The following is a 24,168-nucleotide window of genomic DNA, read 5'->3' on the forward strand; positions in this document are numbered from 1 at the left end:
ACACCACAAATCTATAGGGGGTTTCGGCACAAGATATTTTCTGATGGGGGTCCGTGGCCAAATACACATGTATACATTTAGGGGTCCTTGACATGAAAACGTTTGAGAGGCACTGTTCTAGACGTCCCAAAGACCAGGCTTCAAACACTAAGGCTGACCTTAGTGCCTTTGCAGTGTTTGCTCCCACACTAGGGAAAGCAATAAAAAAAAGGCAGCTAGTCAGTTGACTGTTTTAAAAGTCTTTTAAAAACACATTTGTTCCGTAATAGCACTTTATGTTATGATGATCTTATCTTGCTATTTGCGTAAGCTGAATGTTTATTGCTTTTCTGTTGCTCTGTGTCTTAACTTTATTGTGTACTTACTTACATTGTGTGTTATTGTACAGCATGTTCTGAAAGGTGCTATACAAATAAAGTTGACTTACTTAGAACTACAGACAGAGACAGCAGAGTAGACGGTATCAATGTAGTTCAGGAGTTTTGTTTGTGTGGATTTCGGCTCCTTGAGTTAGACTGTGCAAGTAGCAGGCTTACACTGACACCTAGTGGCCAGTCTCCTTCATAACACAGCAAACCTTTATAATATGATGTCAGGACATCGTGCATATTCATTGTGTGTGTGTGTGTGTGTGTGTGTGTGTGTGTGTGTGTGTGAGTGTGTGTGTGTGTGTGTGTGTGTGTGTGTGTGTGTGTGTGTGTGTGTGTGTGTGTGTGTGTGTGTGTGTGTGTGTGTGTGTGTGTGTGTGCGTGCGTGCGTGTTTTCCAGGAAGAGGAAGTTGAAGCTCTGATTCCCAGAGGAGCTTCTGAACTTACAAAACAACAGATCAGATACCTGCTGCAGGTAAGTGACACACAGACACTTCCTATCAGAGCTCTTCACGGGCCCCCCGATTCCGAAATTACCCGAGAGGACCCGAGACCCGTACGGGTCTGACTCGTGTTTTATCATGATCACTCGGGGGCGGGGCGGAATCGGGCAGCATTACCTCGGAATTTGTCGGAACTCGGGTCTGTCTTTATCATGATCATTCGGGGCGGGGCGGAATCGGGCAGCATTACCTCGGAAATTGTCGGAACTCGGGTCTGTCTTTATCATGATTAGTCGGGGGCGGGGCGGAATCGGGCAGCATTACCTCGGAACTCGGGTCTGTCTTTCATTATGTGTAATACCCGAGTGGATCCGAAAAAACGTGCGACGTGCGTGACTGTGTGTGTGTGTACTGTGTAGCCTACTCTCTGTGCTTTTTTTTTGCAAACTGTTAATGAAGTATTAAATAAACAATCAATCTGTGTGTGCCGTGCGCTGCGCTCTGCTCTCGTCCTCACACACTGCTTTGTGTGGCGTGCCGTGTGCACTGTGTGTGCACTAAACGCAGTGCTGGCTGCTGGTTAATTTGTGTGATGCTTTAGGGCTGACCTAGGATCAGGTTAGTGCAGCAGCGAGCCAGCGACATGAATGGCTGTGTAACTTGTGTGATGAACTGCGTTAAGAGTTTCTAGCTTTAATCATGAAATGGTGATTGTTAAATAAGTCCAGGGGTGAAAGTGGGCCGGAACGGTCCGGAACGGCGTTCCGATAAAAGATTCGGTGCCGGAACGCCGTTCCGTTAAGAAAAAGTCAAAGGCAGCTGTGAAAATCCCATATTAAATAACCTGCCACAGACCCATGGCCATGTTCAAGAATAAAACATAATCTACTAACGTCAGATTAACATACAGGGCGTCACAACCATTCATTAATTTGTGTGTACGACGGGACACTCTCACAGATCCGTGATTTCCCCCCACTGTTTGTCTCTGACTTCTTTTTTTTTTCTCCCCCCGTTCCGCATAAACTGCTGCGTTCGCGTGAAGTTAAGTAGTTTCAACTAGGCTACCTGGGTACTTCTACTTCCAGTAGTATGATTTCAAAATAAAACGTGTGTTGAATTGTAACATTACAAGGATAGAGTTTAAAAAAAACTCTTATTCTGAAACGCACATCGTTTTGAAAGGAAACCAGATTTATTTTCTGGAGGCCACTTGACAGCTTTCTGCTCACGGAACACAGCTCCACTTGACTAACGTGCATCGTCAAAATGTAATTAACACGGACGTGGGTCATGGGACATTAAGTCCGCTATTATTTATTAAAGTACACATTTATTTACAAAGAGAACCTTTTGTCACGCATATTAAATTAACATCTCTGCGGCCCGCTGTGCATATTTATTTATTTTTGTATCGTTTCATTGATGCGCTTTTTTTAAGTGGTGTCTGCAGGGTCGGGTTTGTGAAATCTCGGAAATAATCGGGTTTCGGAACACATTTCACCGGTCCAATTACGGTCCGGATCTGTAGAAATGTAAAAACATCGGAACGGGTCGGAATCGGACGAAAATGACACGGGTCCACTCGGGTTTGGTTTTATAATTTAAAAAAAACATCGGAACGGGTCGGAATCGGACGAAAATGACACGGGCCCACTCGGGTTTGGTTTTATAATTTGAAAAAAACATCGGAACGGGTCGGAATCGGACGAAAATGACACGGGTCCACTCGGGTTTGGTTTTGTAATTTGAAAAAAATGTCGGAATGGGTCGGAATTGGAACAGATTTCACATTTCCATTTCGGGTTTGGTCCGTTTTTTTTGGACCCGTGAAGAGCTCTACTTCCTATCTCCATACTTCAACTTTTTATCCTTGCTGTCGGTCAGAAACCTCTTTTCTACATTGAGCCCTACTATTCTGGTGAGGACATTCGCTGAAAATAGCAGATCTACAAGCGCTAGATCGGCTATTTTCGGCGAAGAGTTTTGGTGTAGAGGTGGAAAAAAGAGCAGACCAAGTACAGAGCCATAAGTATTGAGGGTTTAAATGTCTGAAAATACACATTAACATGAATCCAACAAATTAATAGAGAAGATAATATGTAAACAAACAAACATTAATTTACACATCACTGATGATAGTGCTGTAAAACAAGTCTATGAAATCTATATGAAAAAAGTTTAAAGTTTACAATGTTATACAATATGTAGTGGAGGTCTCTTTTAAGTGTGTCTGTGGGTTTTATAAATATATTAATAACCAATAAAAAGTATTAATTAACAAGAGCTTGTGACTAAATAATAACTACATTGGATCCAGTTGTCAGGCAGAAATGTCCAAAACTGTTACTTTTTGAGGAATATAAAAACAAATATTATAATAATCGTGTGTTCACATTGGATCTGCAACAACAACAACAAGAAAAGAGAGAGTTTTGTCAACATCTGATGTCAACATGTTATGTCAGGTTATGAGCATGACATCTAATGTCAACATTATTCTGAGCATGCAGAAGCATGCACAGTCTGTACAAAGATTATTTTAAGCTGCATTTCTTGAAACCCTGCCATGAGCTTCAATATCACATCAATCATCTTGAATCTGTTTTGACTCTCCAGTTGGTTTTGCCGTTATTCCACTGGCAAACCTTCAACATATATTGTTCCAACACTTTCTCATCAACATTTACAATGTAGGCATTTAGCAGACACTCTGAGATGAGAGTGGCTTACAATAATCAAGGTAAACACATACATAGAATGCAGAGAGACAGTGTAGTGCCTCAGTAAAGTAGGTTCACAGGTAAAGTAACAATGAACCTTTGTTTGTTTGTTTGTTTGTTTATTTATTTATTTTCACTTACAAGAACATGATGAAGGAGAATGCCTAAAAACCCTCCAGCGGCTTGAGAAGTGGCATTCTCCGGGAATATTTGTACATTCATAGGATAAAATGACATCAATGTGGAATATACACATCTATTACAAATTAAACATTTATAGACATGTCATGCAGATGAAGAAACACAACAAAAAATACCAATATCGACAATATAACAAAGAAAGAAACAACAAAAACATTTTTTTTTTTTAAGTAAACCTCTATGGAAAATATTATATTATATTAGGCAGACCATATGGAAAGTATTTGGTGGTTAAGAGAAGCAATTTCAGAACCTTCTTGAATTGGTGACCTAGCATCAGCCTGAGCAGTATACTATCAAAATAATCATCTTTACATTGAACCTATTAACAACGAACCTAGCATCTGTCTAAATAATCTGGCTGCTATCTACAGAGATCTAACATTGTGGTCATGAAAAACAAGCCTAAGTAACACGTGTTCACCTTATTTGACCTAGTTTAGTTGGTAGAATTTGACCCTGACACCTGAATGCAGCAGAAGAATTTGACTCATCAGTCAAATAAACTAATATCACAGTACAATGTGTTTCAATTAAGTCTGTCTGTCTCTCAGACTCGTCTAACGGCAGACAGGTCGATGCGCCTCTTGTTGTCCACATTCAGCAGCCTGAGAGAAGAACTGTCTCACCTCACTGGTGACCTGAAGGTGAGCTTCATACATGACATCACATCACATCATGCTGTGAAGACATGTTTTACATTTCCATCTCATCCAAACTCTCCCTCCTGTTTTTCAACGACAATAAAACAGAAATAATACCACCACCTCACATGACAAAAATGTGTGTACCTGTTTGTCTGTCTGTCTGTCTGTCTGTCTGTCTGTCTGTCTGTCTGTCTAACTCAGGGGAGGGCCACTATTATTTCCACACTCCCTCCAGAGGGCAATATTGGATATACTGTCAGGCAGACACCTCTTATCTCCATATTTAAACTTTTTAAAATGCCATTCTCTGTCACACAAAAGTAGCAAAAATAGCCTATCTACAATTATATTTTATTTTTGCTATTTTTAATTGGAATCCAGATTTGTTTTTGCTCTTTTGGAATTGGAATCCTGAAAAGTAACATTTTAATTTAATTTCAAATGCATTTAGTTATACTTATGTTAACCTTATGAACTTAAATACAAATACATTGGACGTAAAAAAGACAATAGTATTTTAATACTAGTCATTAAGTTACTAATATAGACTGAAGTAATTAAAGCGGGTCATGTTTGTATGTTTGGAATTGTGACAGCTGAAATCAATAATATATCAGTATTCCGACTCAATGGTCGTTGGTCAAGCATGGCACACATGCAGGACGTTGAGTGAACTGAAACTAAACTAGTTTACCCCAAAGAAATGACTTATTTTCTATCAATTACACGTCGCGTTCCTGAGCCAATAAGTCGATGACCGGGTCATCGGTAAATAGCAGACTCGGTAGGAAACTCTTTGAGTCTCTTACTCTGCCGGTCATCAAATTATTGGCTCAGGAATGCGACAAGAACTTCTCCATGAATTGACTTGAAAAGACTTCATGGGATGTGATAGAAAATAAGTTTTAAGTCGGTGAACTACTCCTTTAACACATGCAGACACAAACGTTAATACATCAATACATCAACCCACATACTCAGCTGTGCTCCTCATCCCACAAATTCATTCAATTGTCTACATTGTAGTTGTCCAGTGCGTCCAGCGCTTCGAGCAGCAACTCTCTCCTGGTGAAAACTGAAGCTCTGAGGCGACAGTATGAAGAGCAACTGAACAGCATCAAGACGGACAGAAACACTGAAGTGCAACGTCTACAGGTAATGCACGACGCCGATGAATGAAACGGAAATGTGTCACCATTGTTTCACATCAAACTATTCATTTGGTGAGATGCCTCCTTCATTGAATTAACGCACATTAATTGCACCAAATAAACGCTCCCGGTGTGTACGGACCTTAAGATGATCTTAGTAGCCGTGAAGATTTACAATGAAATAAAATTGTCACTCTACTCGTTCAATAGTCTTAATTATCTGTGAAGTAACAACAGTTCATTACAGAAAGGACTCTATCTGACATGCTTACTGTGTTATCTTCTTATTCATTTTGTCCTGCATAATGCAAAGCTTATGTAGAGGCTGTATGCTGTTGCATTGTTCTTCATTTCTCTCTCTCTCTCTCTCTCTCTCTCTCTCTCTCTCTCTCTCTCTCTCTCTCTCTCTCTCTCTCTCTCTCTATCTCTATCTCTCTGTCTCTCGCTCTCTATCTCTATGTCTCTCTCTCAGTCTCAGGTGTCCAGACTCCAGTTGGAGGTAAAGTCCTGTGATCGTTCTTCTTCAGATAAATCTCTTCAGCTGAAGATCTCTGAACTTCTGTCCATGTTGGAGCAACGACAGACCATAATATCCACCCAGGAGGAGGTCAGTAAACAATATACGTCACTTTGCAAAGTCTACAGTGGCCCATCTGGGACAAAAACATAAAATACACGAGTCCCACTGTTTTTTAGCTGCGGTTGATTCAGGATGGAGTTATGAATTGTTTCTACTGTACCACTCGTCCTATGATATCATAAAATCATAGGCGGAATTCTCCTTTAAAAGTAAGTCTTGTGAGCTGTGCTGGGCTTCATCAATCATCAAGGCCAATTTGCATTGACGTTCTCCTCCTTTCACCAATAAATCCAAAGATAGTGTGAATACTTCCACGGCAACCTCTCTGTCTTCTCTCAATCTCTGCCATGTCTCACAGGTGCAACAAGTTAATAAAAACAAGACCAGTAATACCGTCAGCTGTGTGTCACACCAAAAGTGGTGACCCATTCAATAGAATGATTGCGCAGACAAGATGAGCTTGTCCCTTTATCAGGAAACGGCGCACATTAGTTCACCATTAATCAATAATTAAAGGAGCACTTCACCCATCTTCAACCTTATCTTCATATAATTGGTCCTCACTATTGCTCATTATAAGATGGCACCATTTCTGTCTACTCACTCTGTGTCTCATTGGTGGTTTGTGGACAGTTCAGAAACCTGCCTACCAGTGACATCATCGATGGGGGAATCCAAGCTAATAGAAACTGCAGCCTTTCCATTCCTGGAAAGTTAGCATGCTATAATGGAATCTATAATGGAAACTAATAATCTATATCAAAACAAGTAAATCTTGTTTGACCTCTGTGTGACCTTTAGGAGATCAAGAGACTGAAGCAGGAGAGAACCGACAGCTCCAAGAGTGTTACCAAGACAACCATCACTAAGAGGTAAACATCCCATAATTTCTCTGTCTTTTCTTTCTTTACTTATATCTTTAGTTTTTTGTGTTATCGACTGTCATTGTGTAGGTATCTGTTTTTAAGTGGTTATTTGTTATCTTGTTTTTTTCTGTGTCAGCCCTTCGGGCATAGACGGCGGGTAATGAAGGCTAGAGTAGGCTAAGCCTTCCGAAATGTTATGCTGGGAAATTCTGGGAATTAATAATAAATCAGTAAAATCAGGCAGAAATATGAATTAAAAAACCTAACCCTAATCTAACCAACCCTATAACCGAAATAAAGTAACCAAAAACTTGCGGCCGATCCCCAGCGTGCGGCCGATCCCCAGCCTTCCCAATTGTCGAGCTCACCCGCCGCCTATGCCTTCGGGCTGTTGTATTCTTTAAAAAAAAGTGTAGATAAAATATGAATCCCTTTTGAAAACGGTAATGAGCTGTGTGTGTGTGTGTGTGTGTGTGTGTGTGTGTGTGTGTGTGTGTGTGTGTGTGTGTGTGTGTGTGTGTGTGTGTGTGTGTGTGTGTCTGTGTGTGTGTGTGTGTACATGTGTGTGTACATGTGTGTAGGTACAGGAACCAGTATCCCATCCTGGGTCTCCTAGGTGACGACTATCTGGCCACGTCTCCCATCAGGGACGAGAAAACCATCGTCATCGAGAGGACCGGAGAAATGATCAAACAGGTGAAGCCACCCCCACCTGCTGGAGAATAACACACACACAATATAACATCTTTCTTCATTTTATAGTAGGATAGCAGGACATAGAAACGTGTTGTTCTTTACAAATCTCAACAGCCTAACAATGAATAATGATATAGTGCTGTAAAAAAGGATGTTTTAAACATTGAATCGAATCGTGACCTTAAGATCGAAAGTGGAATTGAATCCTGGATTAGGCGAATCGTGACTCCTATAAAACAACGATCTGAAATAGAGGTGGAATCAAACTTGAAGTTAATCAAACTAATAGATTATAAAAAACAAATAGCTTTTAATAAACTAATGGAGTATCATAACTGTGGTCCAGTAAAGCTACAACAGTGAAACATTTCATTCTGGCATAACTGTTTTGGGCCAAATTGCGAATGATTTTTCAGCCGAGTTAGTAGATCTGCTATATTTGTGCACGACACCATTTAAAGGAGTGCTTTACTCCTTTTCAACATTATCTTCATATCGTACATGTCGTCTCTGTCAGGATTCAAATTCAAGAATAGCAAAAGTAGCAGATCTACAAGCTGGAAACACGGCGTAAATTCAAGCTTGTAGATCTGCTACTTTTGAGGCTTTTGAGAACCCCCCAGACAGTTTTTAAGTTGCTTGATTCAGTATTTAAATATTTGATATTCTCATTATCAGACACACCCCCTTCCTATACAAACCCATTATAACTTCAAACTCCATTTTTAACATGTTAGATTCATCACAAACACCCGTCCTTGGTTCTGGTGACTCATCCTGCCCTCCTAATACGTGAGGGGCCGTGTTTTTTCGATTACTTTTTTTCATTTATTTCATTTTTTTTTAATTGTATCCATTTTTTCATTTTCCGAAACAAATCTTCAAAATAAATGAAAAAAGAAATTGAAAAAACACGGTCTCCTCACGTATTAGAAGGACAACATCAGTCACCAGAACCAAGGACGGATGTTTCCGATTAATCTAACATGGTTAAAATGGAGTTTGAAGTTACAAGGGTTTGTATAGGAAGGGGGCGTCTGGGGTGAAACACAAAAGCTTGAGTAGACGATAAAATGTCTCAACATTTTTTAAGAAAGTGAAATATCCCTTCAACTCATTCACTGCCAAACTTATTTCTGGCTGCAAAAATACATAGTAAGAAAAAAGTACACAGGAGCCGAGATACAGGATTTTTAAGTAATAAGTTAACCAAGAAGTAAATGGAGCAGCAAATCTTCGGATCACGATATCTTGGGTTCTGTGTGAGAAAAACAAATCTTATCTTTTTTTTTGTTTTCTCAAAAAGTCGTTTTAGTAGTTCTTGGCAGTCTGGGCCTATGGGGAAAAAAGTCGTTAAAGTTGTTCTTGGCAGTAAATGAGTTAACATAAAACATGCTCTGAAAATGCACGCGGCCCACCCACCTGACCACTTGACACGTGTTTAGACGTGGTCAGGTGGGTGGGCCGCGAACGCTTTCAGGTTTCTAAAGTGGGCCCTGATCCAGAAAAGGTTTGTATTTGGTGTGATATTGATAATGAACATTTCATCCCCAGTCAATAAAATACGTTACATCTGGAAACTAGCATTTGAAAAAATCCTTTTCCCCCAATGGTCTTATTGTTTTAACTGTGTGTGTGGGTGTGCGCGTGTGCGTGCGTGCGCGTGCGTGCCTTTATTGTGTAACAATAACATGTGTGTCTGTTTCGTTCCAAAACAGGAAGTGTTTACAACTCCTTAAAGAAACACCTCTTCTCTCCGACAGGAATGAACCAATCACAACCGCAGCAAGAGGATCTAGACCCCGCCTCTCCCTATAGGGGGCGGGCCTGGTCAGCTGGTGATTGGTTGAATTCTCTCAGTCCGTACTGTACATGGTGATTGGTGGTTTGAAATCCTCGCTTAAGACTCAAATGTGTCTGATTGGTTGCTTAGGGTTTTTGGAAATTAATATATTGATGCATGAATTTATCAACCAATGAGAAATCGACTTCTCTGTCGACCTAATCTGTTTAGTTTTTTTTCCCCTCTATTGTTATTAATGTTGTATTGTTGTTGTTGTTGTGTGGAGGTGGAAAGTGTGGGTTTTTGTGGGGGGGGGGGGTAAACAAACCAACATACATACAGCATACGTGTATACAGGGTATCTGCACATTTCTAAAGTGACAATTAATAAAGGTCTTAAAAGTATTTTAATACCTTGAAAATGAAGAATAAATAAATAAAAACAAGACCATTACTGCATCATAAGTAGTCAACACACTATACTATAAAAACATTGGCCAAAATGTTACATAAGAAAGAGGTAACAATTTAGAAAATAGCCGATCTACAAGCTTACAATGCCTCAGCTATTTTCACATGTATCTGTGGAACAACATGTAATGCCTCAACTCCTACAATTCCAAGTGCTAGTCAGGGTGGGGGGTTCCCAGTTCAAATATGATTATTTTGGGGGGTCCCCAGTTCAAATATTTGTATTTTGGGGGGATTGTGGCATCAAAGGTTTGAGAACCACTGAGCTAAGGCACTATGGCTACCAACTAGCATGTGATGTCATATCCTGCATGTCACCTGCCTTTAACAGAAGCATGCTACCATCAATGGACCAGAGAGACCTTGTGGTTGTCTACAGCAGTGGTGCACAAACACTGGGTTGGGACCCATTCTTTATTTAATTAGTAGTAGTAGTAGTAGTAGTAGTAGTAGTCATTTTATTTTTATCTTTTTTATTTAAAAAAAGTCGAAAATAATATTTCTTTACCCCTACATTTAAAAAAAATCATTGAATCAAGAATGTTCTTACATTTAAAAATACAATCAAAGAAATTCCATACTAAGAACTAGTGAAAATAGCAGATCTACAAGCTTGCATCACGTTGCAGCACTTCGTGAGCTTGTAGATCTGCTATTTTCACTAGTTTGGGTCCCCGGGGGGAGACATCACATGTCTCATTTTGGGTCTCGAGCTAAAACGTTTGGGAACCGCTGGACTCCCAAGGTGTCCCTGTTGATGTCATTTCATGATTTATTCTAGTTAATGTCATGTTATTTTATTTGGGGTTATTCTAGTAAATGTCATGTTTTGTTTTGGGTTATGATTTTTCTACATGTTCAGAGGTGTGTGGGTGAGGGGGTCGTGTCCACAGAGAAACACATTTTGAGCTGAGGAGTGCTTTGGATATGTCCATAGATTGATACTTTATTATTCTTTGGATATCATGTCCATATGTGACCATTTTTGACTGGAGGACAGTCATCTCGCTTGTGCCCATTTTTTACACAAAATGAGTTTATAGCCCAGTTAGACTCTTCACATACCAGAGTATGTCTGACAGAAATTTCAGAGCTTAAATCGACATGTAAATATGAAATAAATGCATAAACATGCATTAAAATATAAGGTTAGAGCTAGCATGTGCTAGCATTGCTAACAAAATCCTCAGTTTCCATCCAAACATCGTGGAATCGCGGTAAAATCCGCGATTTCTACCCGATCGTTTTGAAAGGTATCACTAGTCTGTTGGCTTGTGTCTAATGAGAATGTCAAATAAAGATGTATAAACAATCATATTTTGTTAAAACTGTTGTGAAAAGGTATTTTAGTTAAGACCTCCTGGTCACTGGAACCAGCCGGTTCCAGCAGGGGGCAGTGGCAAACACTTGGTCTCAGAGAGCATACATGACAAAGAGAGCCTAATCCTAAACCATTAAACAAAGGATATGCAAATCCCGCTATGCATGATGGGATTGATAGCCCTGTTTACTACTATATATCATGTCCATAGTGCTCACACACAGTGTGGATATCATGTCCATAGTGCTCACACAGTGTGGATATCATGTCCATAGCGTTCACACAGTGTGGATATCATGTCCATAGTGCTCACACACAGTGTCGATATCATGTCCATAGCGTTCACACAGTGTGGATATCATGTCCATAGTGCTCACACACAGTGTCGATATCATGTCCTTAGTGTTCACACAGTGTGGAATCCACACTGTGGATATGGGTGCATTTCTCCTTTCCGACATGTCGCCTTTCCGACGTTGACGAACCCTATACCTAACCCTAACCCTAACCCTAACCGCACGCGGAAGCCACTAGTCGGAGTGGTGAGATGTCGGAATGGAGAGTGAACACCGTGGATATCAGGGCACTGCACCCAAAAAATAACACCGGGATCGCTGAAGTGTGAATCTGCGCAATGCTCGGCGCTCGGAAGAGGAGCGCACCTAGAAATTCAAGGAAGACTGGTGCTGTCAGCTCAAAAAGCGGCAAGGCTCTCTCTGTGTGCACGGCCCCTTAGCATGGCTTTTTTTTTTTTTTTAATAACAGATATTTGGGAGGAGGGTGGTGGGTGGAGCTATAGAGAAGTGGGAGGAAATAGGAAAGATGCTAGGGAAATGTGATTGTAGTTGCCTAGTCTATTAAACTAGGGGTCTTCAACAGGGGTCCAAGATCCCTAGGGGGTCCTCATATTTACTACATGGGGGCTGCCAAATCTTTAACCCATTAACCCAGCATCCCTATTCTGAGACGAAAATAGCGAAAATCGGCTATTTTTGGCAAAGCGGTTTGGCGTAGAGGGAAAAAAGAGCAGACCAAGTGCAAGTTTTGAGGGTTTAAGTGGTTAACTGTCTGAAAATACACATTACCATGAATCGAACACAACGCTACCCAATGATAGAGCTGTCAATTAAGTCTATGCAGTATTGAAAAGTTTAATCTGCAACACAATTTCATACAATATGTAGTGGGGGTCCCTGCTTCATCTGTCTCTTAGCTAAGGGGTCTGAAAAACGTTGAAGACCCCTCTATTAAACATTTCCGTCCTTCTAATATTTGAATAAATATTCATTGTTCAAGGGGGGTTTTAGGGGGCGACGGAGCAGTCAACATGGCCAAGTTCACACCTCTCAACACACTGTGAACTTGTATAGATTTGTTATTTTCAGGTTCAAGGTTAAACGTAAAGTAAAATATCATGTAAAATGAGTCGTAGTGATACAATGCCGACGACAGATGTCTTAGACGTCCAATTTAACTGCAAACCAAGACAGGAAGGGGTTAATGAACAGATGACTGGACACTGAAACTGTTTCTATCTTTGATATCTTTGTTATTAAACGTAACTCTTCAATCTGCTTGCATTGTTTTTTTGTTAGTTTTTGGGTGGAACGCGTGCGTGTGCATTGTGTGTGTCTGTGTGTGTACGTGCGTGCGTGCGTGCGTGCGTGTGTGACATGATTCAAATCTCACTGCTACAGATGGGTTTCATTAACAAAGCTCTTTGTAAATTCCGACTATCGTGTCGGGCAGAAACCTCATATCTCCATAGTTTTTTTCCCCCGTAAAATAAAGCCGTAATTAAACAGAGTGTCACACTAAAGTAGTGAAAATAACAGATCTACAAGCTCAACGTGTCGCATTGCAACGCGTTGTGAGCTTGTGCTATTTTCACTACTTAAAGGTCTATTTCTTTATGGAATTTCTTGATTTTTTTGGGGGGGAAGAAATATCAATTTGTGGTTTGTTTTTGAACAATTTGAAAAGCTTTTGAAATAATTTGTATTTTTTTAAATGTAGGAAACAAAAAAGAAAAGGGATAGTAAATTAAAATAAGTTTTATTATCCAGTTTCTGATAGAACTGCCTTTACCTTCCACTAATTACAAGAAGAATACTGTGTGTGTGTTTGTGTGTGTGTGTGTTATAGTCCGGTGGATCTGTCCTAGCTTTTAAGTGAGCAATTGTCGGACAAATCCACCAGAACATTAGAGACGAGGGGCTCAATATAGTAGCCTGGGACCAGATGAATCTGCCAGTGCAAAAAAAATTGCCCTCGGCGGTCTGGCACCGCTCCGTTGTGAATGCATTTCCTGCTCCCGAAGTCTGGGGTGACCAATCAGGGCCCAGTATTCAAATATGGGAGACTGTAATTGGTAGTTGGTTGTAGTTTTAACCAATTGCATCCAGAGCCATTATTTTGATGCCGCCCCTTAGACTCATATCCATGATATAGTCTGGCCACACGAGGCTATCAATAAAGGGCCGAACTGGCTAAACCCACTAATTTGGGATTTAGGACTGCGGAAGGGGCGTTTCCCCGCAAAAGTTGCAATTTTGGGACACCTGCCGTACCCGCAAAACACCTGCACTTCCCGTTACATTATGCATAGGTGTGGTTTGGGCGTTACATTAATAAAACTAATCACCGTGCCACATGCCATTGCCTTTTAAGAGAAGGCTGCGCAAGCCATTATCCCCAATGCAATCGTGCGCACTCCTTTGTCCCTGTCTGCAGCGTTGCCAGGTCTGCTTATTATAAGCCACATTGGGCTTGTTTTTCTGTGAAGTTGCTTGTAAATAATGGTAGACCGGCTGTGAGCTTGAGCAAGACACTGAACCCCTAATGGACCCTTCGCTAAGCCCCACCCACTCCACTCTGTTTGGTGCAAGTTAGTCACACCCAGGCCTGGCAAACTCTCAATCAATCATTTCAGCAGCAATAGCTTAAAAATCTCTTCTAAATGTAATCATCAAAATCTCTCTAAATTCTAAATCTCTCTTCATTCTAAATCTAGTCAACAAGGCCTGCAGTAGGCTATGCACTGGAAAAATGTGCATGACATTATTTCAATTTTCTCCATATGCTTTCAACTAAGCGACCCTATCGGTTGGTAGGTGTTGCACTCTGATACATTATAACTCTATGATAAAATGGCCACCGATCGGATTAAAATGCTTTTTATTGAACAATACAGAATATACGGGTACTTTTGAGAGTCCCGTGCATAATTTTAACATCCGTGGCCATAGGGTAAACAATTTAGATTTGAAATCTGAACGTTTATATAGATGTACGGACTGTAAATGGAGAAAGTGCAAACACCAGGTTGAAATTGATCCATGACTGTAACAGGAGTTTTTCATGTACCGCAGGGTAAGACTACAGTAGCAGTTAATAAATAGACAAACAAATGAATGAATATACTTTAACGTGCGGAATCCGAAACAGGCAGCGCTGTGATTCTGAATTTTGTTACGATTACGGTGATTAGTATTATTGACAGTACCTGGGCGAGTGAGTTGTGTAACTTTCCCGACGTTAAGCTGTGTATGTGTTCAACAATACAGCCATGCAGCCTTGCAGTTTAAGCACAGATTTCAGCTTGGGAAAAGAACCCTCCAACGGTTTTGGGTATGTGGAATCTGTTGCTGGTTCATAGTCACCATTGCGTTATCGTGGTATTCCTATTCTTGCTATTATGTTGCAAATGCTTGTGTGTGTGCAGGCGAAATAACATTGACAGCTAAATAAATAAATATAAATAACATTGCCTTTCAATAAAACCACAGTTGATAGACATACGTATCACCTACATGTTATTGATCCTCCTATAATTTGACAAACCTCTGTGGTCGACCGACCTTGGCGAGAGCAAAAAATGTGAGCAAAAATGTGTGCTGGTTCTCCTCAGTGCTTGGAGCACTTGATCTGAATTTGCACACAGCCATTGACCATTACCATCTGAACGCAATTGCGAAGCCCGTTTTTCAATTTCATCAAATCTCAGCTTATTATTAGCGTTAATGTGTCAAACAATGGGAGATCAAACTGCGCAGCGTTGCCAGCTTTTGCGCGAGATACAAGCAGCAAGGTCTATGAAAACAAGGCCACACGAAGCGAGCCCTACAAGCAACAAGGTCTATGAAAACAACGCCAAATGAAGCACCTTCACACATAAACATTGCCTCTTGGTAAACAGCTGATCTACAAGCTCACAACGCGTCCCCACAACCACCTGCACTTTCACAACCAACGCCAAAAACACACTACCACCAATATTGCCCCTAAACCGCTTACAATAGATTCAAGTGTCTTTATTAGGATAAACCCCTTGAGATGTGCCATCTCGTTTTAGAGGAGGTCCCAACATAAATAAATGTCACAATCGTTACATGTACACGGAGTAGACAAAACAACTAGACAAACGAAACAAAAACAGACACAATAACATTATGAACCTTGACAATCATCACAGCCTTAAGATGCATAAAATCCAGTAATATAACACATTCTGAAAATGGTATGTTCAACACAGTGACTAAAGAACAGTATTTAGAGAATTAGAACTGAAAAAAAAATAGGCAAACATGGCAACACCAACTGCTCCACTCTTCAGGGACGCCACATTCCATTCACTACGTTCCGTTCACCGCAGCACAACACAACTTCAGAGACACGACGACATCATTTACGCGCATGTACACAGAAAACATTCTTACGGATCTGAATAAAACTGTGTGTATAATTTGGAGAGCATTGCATTGCGCGACGCACAAATTGTCTGAATAGACTATCATCTTATATAAACACAATTGACACAAGGAATTGACACTCTCCCTTCTGCTGATTATAGGAAAATAGAATCACAGAGATTTGTTGAGAATTAGTAGAGAGAGGGAGCCTTTGAATGTTGTGCCGCGCTGTGCGCCCTGGCCCTCTACAGACATCCATTGCAGGCGCGCTCTACCAAACCAAGTTGGCATTGTGGGTGGTTTTAGATTCCATTATACACTTTCCCAAACGTGTGTGTGGGCAAAATAGCAATTTTGGGGATAATGCAACAACACGGCCACCGCCACAACGCAAGGCGCAAATAGTGGAGTCGGCATTATGAATGGATATAGCGGCCAATAAATACCGTTGAGACTTCATGCCAATGAATTCCTCCCTCTGCTTGTCATTGCCGTTGTATCCTACTGACTCACCTGCCAGTGAGGAGCCCCAACCGGGGGGAAGCACTGTTGTATCCTACTGGCTCACCTGCCAGTGAGGAACCCCCACCGGGTTGACATGCTGTTGTATCCTACTGGCTCACCAGGGAGGAGCCCCCGACCTACTCCTCCTGTTCAACATTCCTAGCTGACAGCCCAGTACCCATTGTCAACCTTCTGATTGGTCCCTGACCGACCAACCAGCAGGCTCCTTCTGCCTTGCTCTGCCCTGGTTCCGCCTCCTTTTGGTTGTTTATGCTGAGTTTTAAAAATATCCAGTTTAAAAATTAACAACAACAAAAAGGGCAACATTTATAATTGAATACATTAAATATCAATAGGAGGAAACTGAAAAACATGTTTTTTCAAGGGTAGTGGATGGAGAGAGAGGATTTTTGTCCAACCAAGCAACGGCGAAATGGGCACGAAGAGGGGCGGGACCACAGGAAGTGCTTGATTCTCAGCCAAGCCGGATGCACCACGTTGTATTCAAACCCCTAAACTCCACGGTGATGGACAGATACTTTACCCCTGTTCCCCCAACTGGGTTTAATACTTAGAAATGTTAGTATTAAACTACATTAAAGGCCCTTTCATAGTAATAGAGGTTTGGGCACATCTACAGTTCGAACGGGCAGCTACTCACACTTACGTTGCACCGCCGATCCGACCAATATGTCTGAGTCATAGTGTTGGGGGCTTTGTCACAGGGGTGCAGTACGTTAGTCCGACAGCGCATTCCTCCGACAGCGCAGCGCTCCGACGTTTCCAATACTAAACCCGAACCAAAGCTGCACCCTAACCCTAACCGCACGCGGATGCCACATAGTCGGAGAAAAGGTCTGTCGGATTAACGCATGCCTCCCTTGTCACAGTACCCATTGTACCCATCTGTCTGTGTCCCTTGTAGTCCCTATAAGGAGATAACTATATATGTCAGTCCTTGTCCCTTTTATGCCCATATATGGAGATCCCTGATGTCATCAGTATATGCCCATATATGGGTGTATTGGTAGGATCGGCGCACTGAGTTTGAAGTCGGTCGGTCCCATATATGGACATGACCATATGTAGGCATAGAGGTCGGATCTGTGGCTCTGGACACAGTATCTGTCAGTCCTTGTCCCTTTATGTCATCAGTATATGCCCATATATGGGTATATATGGGTATATACCATATGTGGGCATAGAGGTCGGATCTGTGGCTCTGGACACAGTATCTGTCAGTCCTTGTCCCTTTATGTCATCAGTATATGCCCATATATGGGTATATTGGTAGGATCGGCGCACTGAGTTTGAAGTCGGTCGGTCCCATATATGGACAAGACCATATGTGGGCATAGAGGTCGGATCTGTGGCTCTGGACACAGTATCTGTCAGTCCTTGTCCCTTTATGTCCATATATGGAGATCTCTGATATCATCAGTATATGCCCATAAATGGGCATGCCCCTTTTGTGCCCATATACGGAGCTGACTGATTTGTTTGTGGCTGATGCCATGACGACACATTTAGGTTAGACAACACACTCTACACACTATTTGGCTGTGTCAGAGTGACATCAGAGGTCTGCCTAACCCTTTCATTAGCCAATATTAATATAGGATTGTATTGTGAGATTGTACATCTGCTGTTTTTGAGTGGTGCCGAAGGCAACCACTCCTATACGTGGCTTTGTCTGTGTGTCCGTATGTATGTATGTATGTATGTATGTATGTATGTATGTATGTATGTATGTATGTATGTATGTATGTATGTATGTCCAAAAACATTGATGACAACATCAATACGGGGGTCAATACGGGGCTCATCAAAGGCACCACTCACTTCACACAGGGTGTGATTTTTAGCGGCGCTAGCCGCTCTATACCTGACTTTGTCCGTGTGCGTCAACGTTCTGATTGGTCGGGTGCGTCAACAAAGTGATTGGTCAAGCTTCACGTGACACATGGCTATAAACACATTATAAACACATATCGATGACAAAATGTATCAAAGGCGCCGCTACCTTCACACAGGGTGTGATTTTTTTAATAGCTGAAGGATAAAATAGGGTTCATTGGGTTATAACAACACAAAACACATTTAAAATAGGGTTCATTGGGTTATAACAACACAAAACACATTTAAGAGACGGGACACTTCATTTTCCTCAAGGACTTTCATCTTTATTGAGTTTAAAAAAAAAAATCAAACATAACATAATTGTATTAATGTAAGTGTTTAACTCTGCTGTCAGATGACAAATCAACGGTGAACTTTACAGTCATTAAGAAACATTCAGGTCCTTGTGCTTTAAAAAAACACAATGGTCTTTGAATGGTTGGATGGATCCTATAGGCTCATCCATAATGGTTTGAATGGATCCTATAGGCTCATCCATAATGGTTTGAATGGATCCTATAGGCTCATCCATAATGGTTTGAATGGATCCTATAGGTTCATCCATAAAGGTTTGAATGGATCCTATAGGCTCATCCATAAAGGTTTGAATGGATCCTATAGGCTCATCCATAATGGTTTGAATGGATCCTATAGGCTCATCCATAATGGTTTGAATGGATCCTATAGGCTCATCCATAAAGGTTTGAATGGATCCTATAGGCTCATCCATAATGGTTTGAATGGATCTTATAGGCTCATCCATAATGGACAATGAGTAAATAATAGCCAGCACTCTGAAGTACTTCTTGTTACGTCTCGCTCCCCCTCGCCTCCACATCCTGCTGTTGTGGCCTCTCTGTACTCATCAGCACCACCCAGAGGGCTCAAAAGTACACTCTCAGCACACCTGCCTCCAGTCCCCAATCTCCTCACCTGCCCTGCGTTGGCAATCACCCCATAGGCTATAAGAGCCTGGCCGGCATGCAGCTCAGCGTCAGATCCTAACCATTCCACTCGTATGGTAAAATATAGCTTGCTGACTAGTTTCCCAGTTTAGTAGAGCTCTTAGCCTGTTCACCTTACACAGTGGCAGCGCACACTTTCATTGTGAATTTGTATCTGACCCTGCTTCTCCTCTCCTCTCCAGTTTCCCGGGATCCCGAGCTGAGTTGGAGCAGCCATCGGAGCCTACACCCCTCTTCCCCCCGTTGTTGTTCAGCTTATTGTTAATAAACTCGCCCGGGTGGGCTTTAATCCTCCATTTTGCCTCCTCCTTGCTGTGCACTTGGGTCACACTCACCATCCCTAACACTTCTGGTACTTTCAATTCATTTATACACACTGAGGAAAGCTTGACGCTGAAATATATGCTGTCTGTGCATCAATGAATTAAAAGTACCCGAAGGACTTCAGAGTGCTGGCTGTTATTTTCTTATTGTGAAACTTTGTGAGCCGTGCGCCTGGCAAACTGCATTATACAGACTGAGTGATGTGCTCGTTTTTGTTTCCACTGTCATCCATAATGGACCAATACCAATGTTCACTTCAACTTCAAATCAACAAAAGTCAACATACATTAATACAACAACAGAGATAAGTAATAACATGGAAATGATAAAATACAAACTATTAAAATAGATATTAAATCATATAAAACTAGTAACACATCTATACCATTACTATGTACAATAAGGGTTAATGCTCATAACAAGCTTGTTTAATACAATACGAACCAAACAAAAAAGTCCGGCAATATTATGACTGTAATTGACAATAAAATGATAATGCTATCTTATTATTATTAAAGGAGCACTTCAACGACTTTCAACCTGAACTTCATGTAATGTGTCCTTACTAATGGTCGTTATAAAAAGGCACTATTTTGATACTTGTTCTGTGTCACATTGAAACTGCTTAAAATCAGTTTTAAGCAGGACCATTGCAATTGAGGGCAGCTTAGCTGAATGGTTAGAGAGCCTGCCTGGGGAGCAGGAGTCCCCAGTAAATAAATTCATATTTTTTCTTTAAAAGAAAATATCATTGTGACACTGATAAATAGAAACAAAGAGTTCCATTGAGCCAAGCTGGAACACAATGGATTGATTGATCATTCAAATAAACACGCCCTGAAAATGCACGCGGCCCACCCAGTGGTCAGATGGGTGGGCCGCGAACGCTTTCAAGATTTTAAAGTGGGCCCTGATCCAGAAAACAATAATCACAAACCCATGAATGAAAACATAAAAAGGTACAATACATTACAAGATGCAATACACAACCAACATCCCTTGACTCATGCAATAGGAGCTTTCTGTTGCTCCAAAAGTGACAGACAAGCATGTAACATAATATTGTAATATAGTCAGTGTCCCTCTGTTAGTGCCCACAAAGAGTGAGCTGAATGAACTCATGTCCATACTTCACTCCCATATTGTGCGCTTTACAATGTGCATTACATTCACCCACACAGACGGCGGAGGAAACCATACAAGGCACCAAACCTGCTCACTGGGAGCAGTTAGGGGTTCAGAGTCTTGCTCAAGGACACTACGGCACTAACTCTGGGGGAACCCAGGATCAAACCGTTTTCCCAAGCGGCCGCTCTACCTCCTGAGCCACTGCCTCTTGTGTGAGGGGACACAGCAGTATGTGTTGTTCGTTTTGTGTACCAGTCTGACATTGACACATACGCTGCTCAGGTGGTGTGTGACTCCACCTCCCCATCTCCACATGCAGCCTAAGAGAGGATAACTGGAAACCGGAAACCGGAGTACATTGTGTTCAGTGTAAATGTTCAAACCTTGCCTGAGGTGATGGACAGTTATGTGATGGATGAGACATGAACTCCTTAGAGATCCACCTCATACACAGGTGGTCTCCTGCCTCTTCCAGCCACTTCAGAACCTCCAAGGAGGTCTATCTCCTCATACTGGTGGTATTCTGTCTCTTCACTGGGTCCAGCCGCTTCAGCACCTCCTTGTACACCCACGTCCTCATACTGGTGGTATTCTGTCTCTTCACTGGGTCCAGCCGCTTCAGCACCTCCTTGTACACCCACGTCCTCATACTGGTGGTATTCTGTCTCTTCACTGGGTCCAGCTGCTTCAGAACCTCCTTGTACACCCACCTCCTCATACTGGTGGTATTCTGTCTCTTCACTGGGTCCAGCAGCTTCAGCATCAGAACCAGCAACGTTATAATAAACTATCTCAACGTTCCCCCGTCTTACATCATAATAAACCACCGTCGCTCCTGCACGACGCCTTCTGGTGACCTGGCGAAACACAGCAGTACCCAACTTTAATTTACTCGATCAGATGTATCTCTCTTAAATACAAATGGTGTAACTAATTTTACATTCCAGTCTTGTGTTGAATAAAAATGTATAATTATTACCTTCCAGAGACGATAGAGGCCACTAATTATCAGTATCAACAGGACCAGCACTGTGACTGTACATTTGATGATGTTGGGTGTCAGATGAGAAGCTGTGTGAGAAATATGTTAGAACATCAAAATCATGTAAAAAACAGCTCTAATAAAAATGGGTATTTGAAGTGATTTGCTCAACATTTCTGATTGAATTGTGATTGATTGAGTTTCATATTTTGATTGGAAAAGTTCATACCTGTGACAGTGAGAGAGAGGACCTCGCTCTTAGAGGAGAAGTTATGATTATAAACATTGATGTGATAAGTACAGCTGTAGTTTCCGTTGTGGGTGTGGTTTGCTGGAGGAAACAGGAAGTCGGCAAACAGGAAGTTGTCAGAGTGATTGACAGCTGACTGGGTGTGGTTGTGTGTTGTGTTGGATGTGCTGTAGTTCCCTTGGTGGGTGTGGTCTTCTGCAGAAAACAGGACAGTGTCAGAGGGATTGACAGCTGTCTGGGTGTAGTTTTGTGTTGTGTTGGATCCAGTAAGGTTGTGTGTTGTGTTGGATTCAGTGGGGTTGTGTGTTGTGTTGGATTCAATGGGATTGTGTGTTGTGTTGGATTCAATGGGGTTGTGTGTTGTGTTGGATTCAATGGGGTTGTGTGTTGTGTTGGATTCAGTGGGGTTGTGTGTTGAGTTGGATTCAGTGGGGTTGTGTGTTGACTTGGATTCATTGGGGTTGTGTGTTGTGTTGGATTCAGTGAGGTTGTGTGTTGTGTTGGATCCAGTGGGGTTGTAGGTTGTGTTGGGTCCAGTGAGGTTGTGTGTTGTGTTGGATTCAGTTGGGTTGTGTGTTGTGTTGAATCCAGTGAGGTTTGCTGCAGGAAACGGGAATTTGTCAGAGTGATTGACAGCTGGCTGGGTGTAGGTGTGTGTTGTGTTGGATCCAGTGAAGGTGCGGTGGAAGAAGCCTCCTGGGTACTGTGGCTGAATGGAGCATCTGATGGTAAAGCTGGAACCTTTCATCACCTGCAGCCCCTGCTGCTGTCCCTCAGAAACCTCATTTATGGAGGGTACGAACGTGATGATTGGCTTAAACAGCATATCTGTAACAAGACGGAGGTGATTGGCTTAAATAGCACAACGATAAACACAACGGAGAGACGGACGGACGGACAGACAGATTGATAAGAGAATGTAAATGTGTCATTATGTAAGTATTTCTTTACCTGAACATATCACCTCCAGTCTGGCAGTAGAATTACCAGACTCCTTTGTTCCACACTCACTCAATGAAGACTCAGATCCAACACAGGAAGATGAAATCCACCAAACACGTTCATGTGTAGAACCTGAAGTCCTTTCTCTTGAAACAGCAGAGCCACAGTCCAACTGTCTACACACTACAGATGAAGACTTCAAGTTCCAGTCAGACCAACCATCCACTGGTCTCCACTCTCCCTTGTGATTCATCTCCAGTATGCCAATGCACTTACTGGTTCCCCCCACCAACCTGACACCCTCAGACTCTGTACAGAGACAAAAAAAGAAAAGAGAATAACCAGTACAAAATAAAAACTTTCAGTATGAAATAACAATCCAAACCGAAATGTGTAGTTTAGTTTACCTGAGCAGGTGAGTCCAACAGTCTTGTCAGTTGAGCTGGTGTTTCTAGTTGAGTTTGAGGTTTCACAATCCAGAAGAGCAGACTCATTACCTGCACATTGGAACTGTTCGGTCCACATTGGAGCCTTGACTTCTCCATAGAGCGCTCCCAGAAGGACTGAAACAGCCCCACAGCCAAGCTGCTTACAGACCACATCTGCATCCTGCTGGTCAAAGTCACCTTCATACACTGAGACCCACGACTGATCAGACTTCACCTCCACTCTGCCTGAACACAAACTAGAACCATTCACCAACCTCACAGACTCTGGGGAGAGAGAGAGAGAGAGAGAGAGAGAGAGAGAGAGAGAGAGAGAGAGAGAGAGAGAGAGAGAGAGAGAGAGAGAGAGAGAGAGAGAGAGAGAGAGAGAGAGAGAGAGAGAGACTTGTCTGACACTGGCTGATCATAAAAACATATTTAACACATATTTAAATGGAAAAAAAGAAGACCAGAGACATCATGCACTCTGTTCAAGATGCACGCTACAATGTGTTACACATTAAACATAACAGTAGGGCATAGCGCCCCATCAGAACATATCATGTTGCTTAATAATAAACCAGACGTGTTATTTACACAAAAAATATTCAAGAATAAAGAATCAAGGTTCTATTTTTCACTAACTCGTACTAGTGCAAGCAGCTAAATGTTGTTGGAACTTGTTGCGCAAAAACATTTAGCAAAATCCTAGATATAATAATATATCGAGTAAGAGAAGAAATAAATATATAATAATAGGCAGGACTCCAATGGCTTCATCGATCAGGCAGAAGTGTTTCCCAACGCT

General features: G+C 41.7%; 1 protein-coding gene across 1 annotated transcript; it reads left to right on the forward strand.

The window, feature by feature from the left end:
• The first annotated feature begins 6,044 nt into the window (after positions 1-6,044).
• LOC311057738 (protein POF1B-like) lies at positions 6,045-9,496 on the forward strand. Its single transcript, XM_084074782.1, has 4 exons — positions 6,045-6,140; positions 6,915-6,985; positions 7,561-7,675; positions 9,394-9,496. The coding sequence occupies exons 1-4, from the start codon at positions 6,099-6,101 to the stop codon at positions 9,412-9,414; spliced, it is 249 nt and encodes an 82-aa protein (XP_083930908.1). The 5' UTR covers positions 6,045-6,098; the 3' UTR covers positions 9,415-9,496.
• The last annotated feature ends 14,672 nt before the right edge of the window (positions 9,497-24,168 follow it).

This window comes from Gymnoscopelus microlampas (genome assembly GCF_963454915.1).
Source record: "Gymnoscopelus microlampas genome assembly, chromosome: 12".
Taxonomy (NCBI): Eukaryota; Metazoa; Chordata; class Actinopteri; order Myctophiformes; family Myctophidae; genus Gymnoscopelus; species Gymnoscopelus microlampas.

Coding starts and splice junctions, on each gene's coding strand:
- LOC311057738 (XM_084074782.1), top strand. CDS start 6,099: ATGTTGGAGCAACGACAGACCATAATATCCACCCAGGAGGAG. Junction 6,141..6,914: donor TAATATCCACCCAGGAGGAG/GTCAGTAAACAA, acceptor TGTGACCTTTAG/GAGATCAAGAGACTGAAGCA. Junction 6,986..7,560: donor AAGACAACCATCACTAAGAG/GTAAACATCCCA, acceptor ACATGTGTGTAG/GTACAGGAACCAGTATCCCA.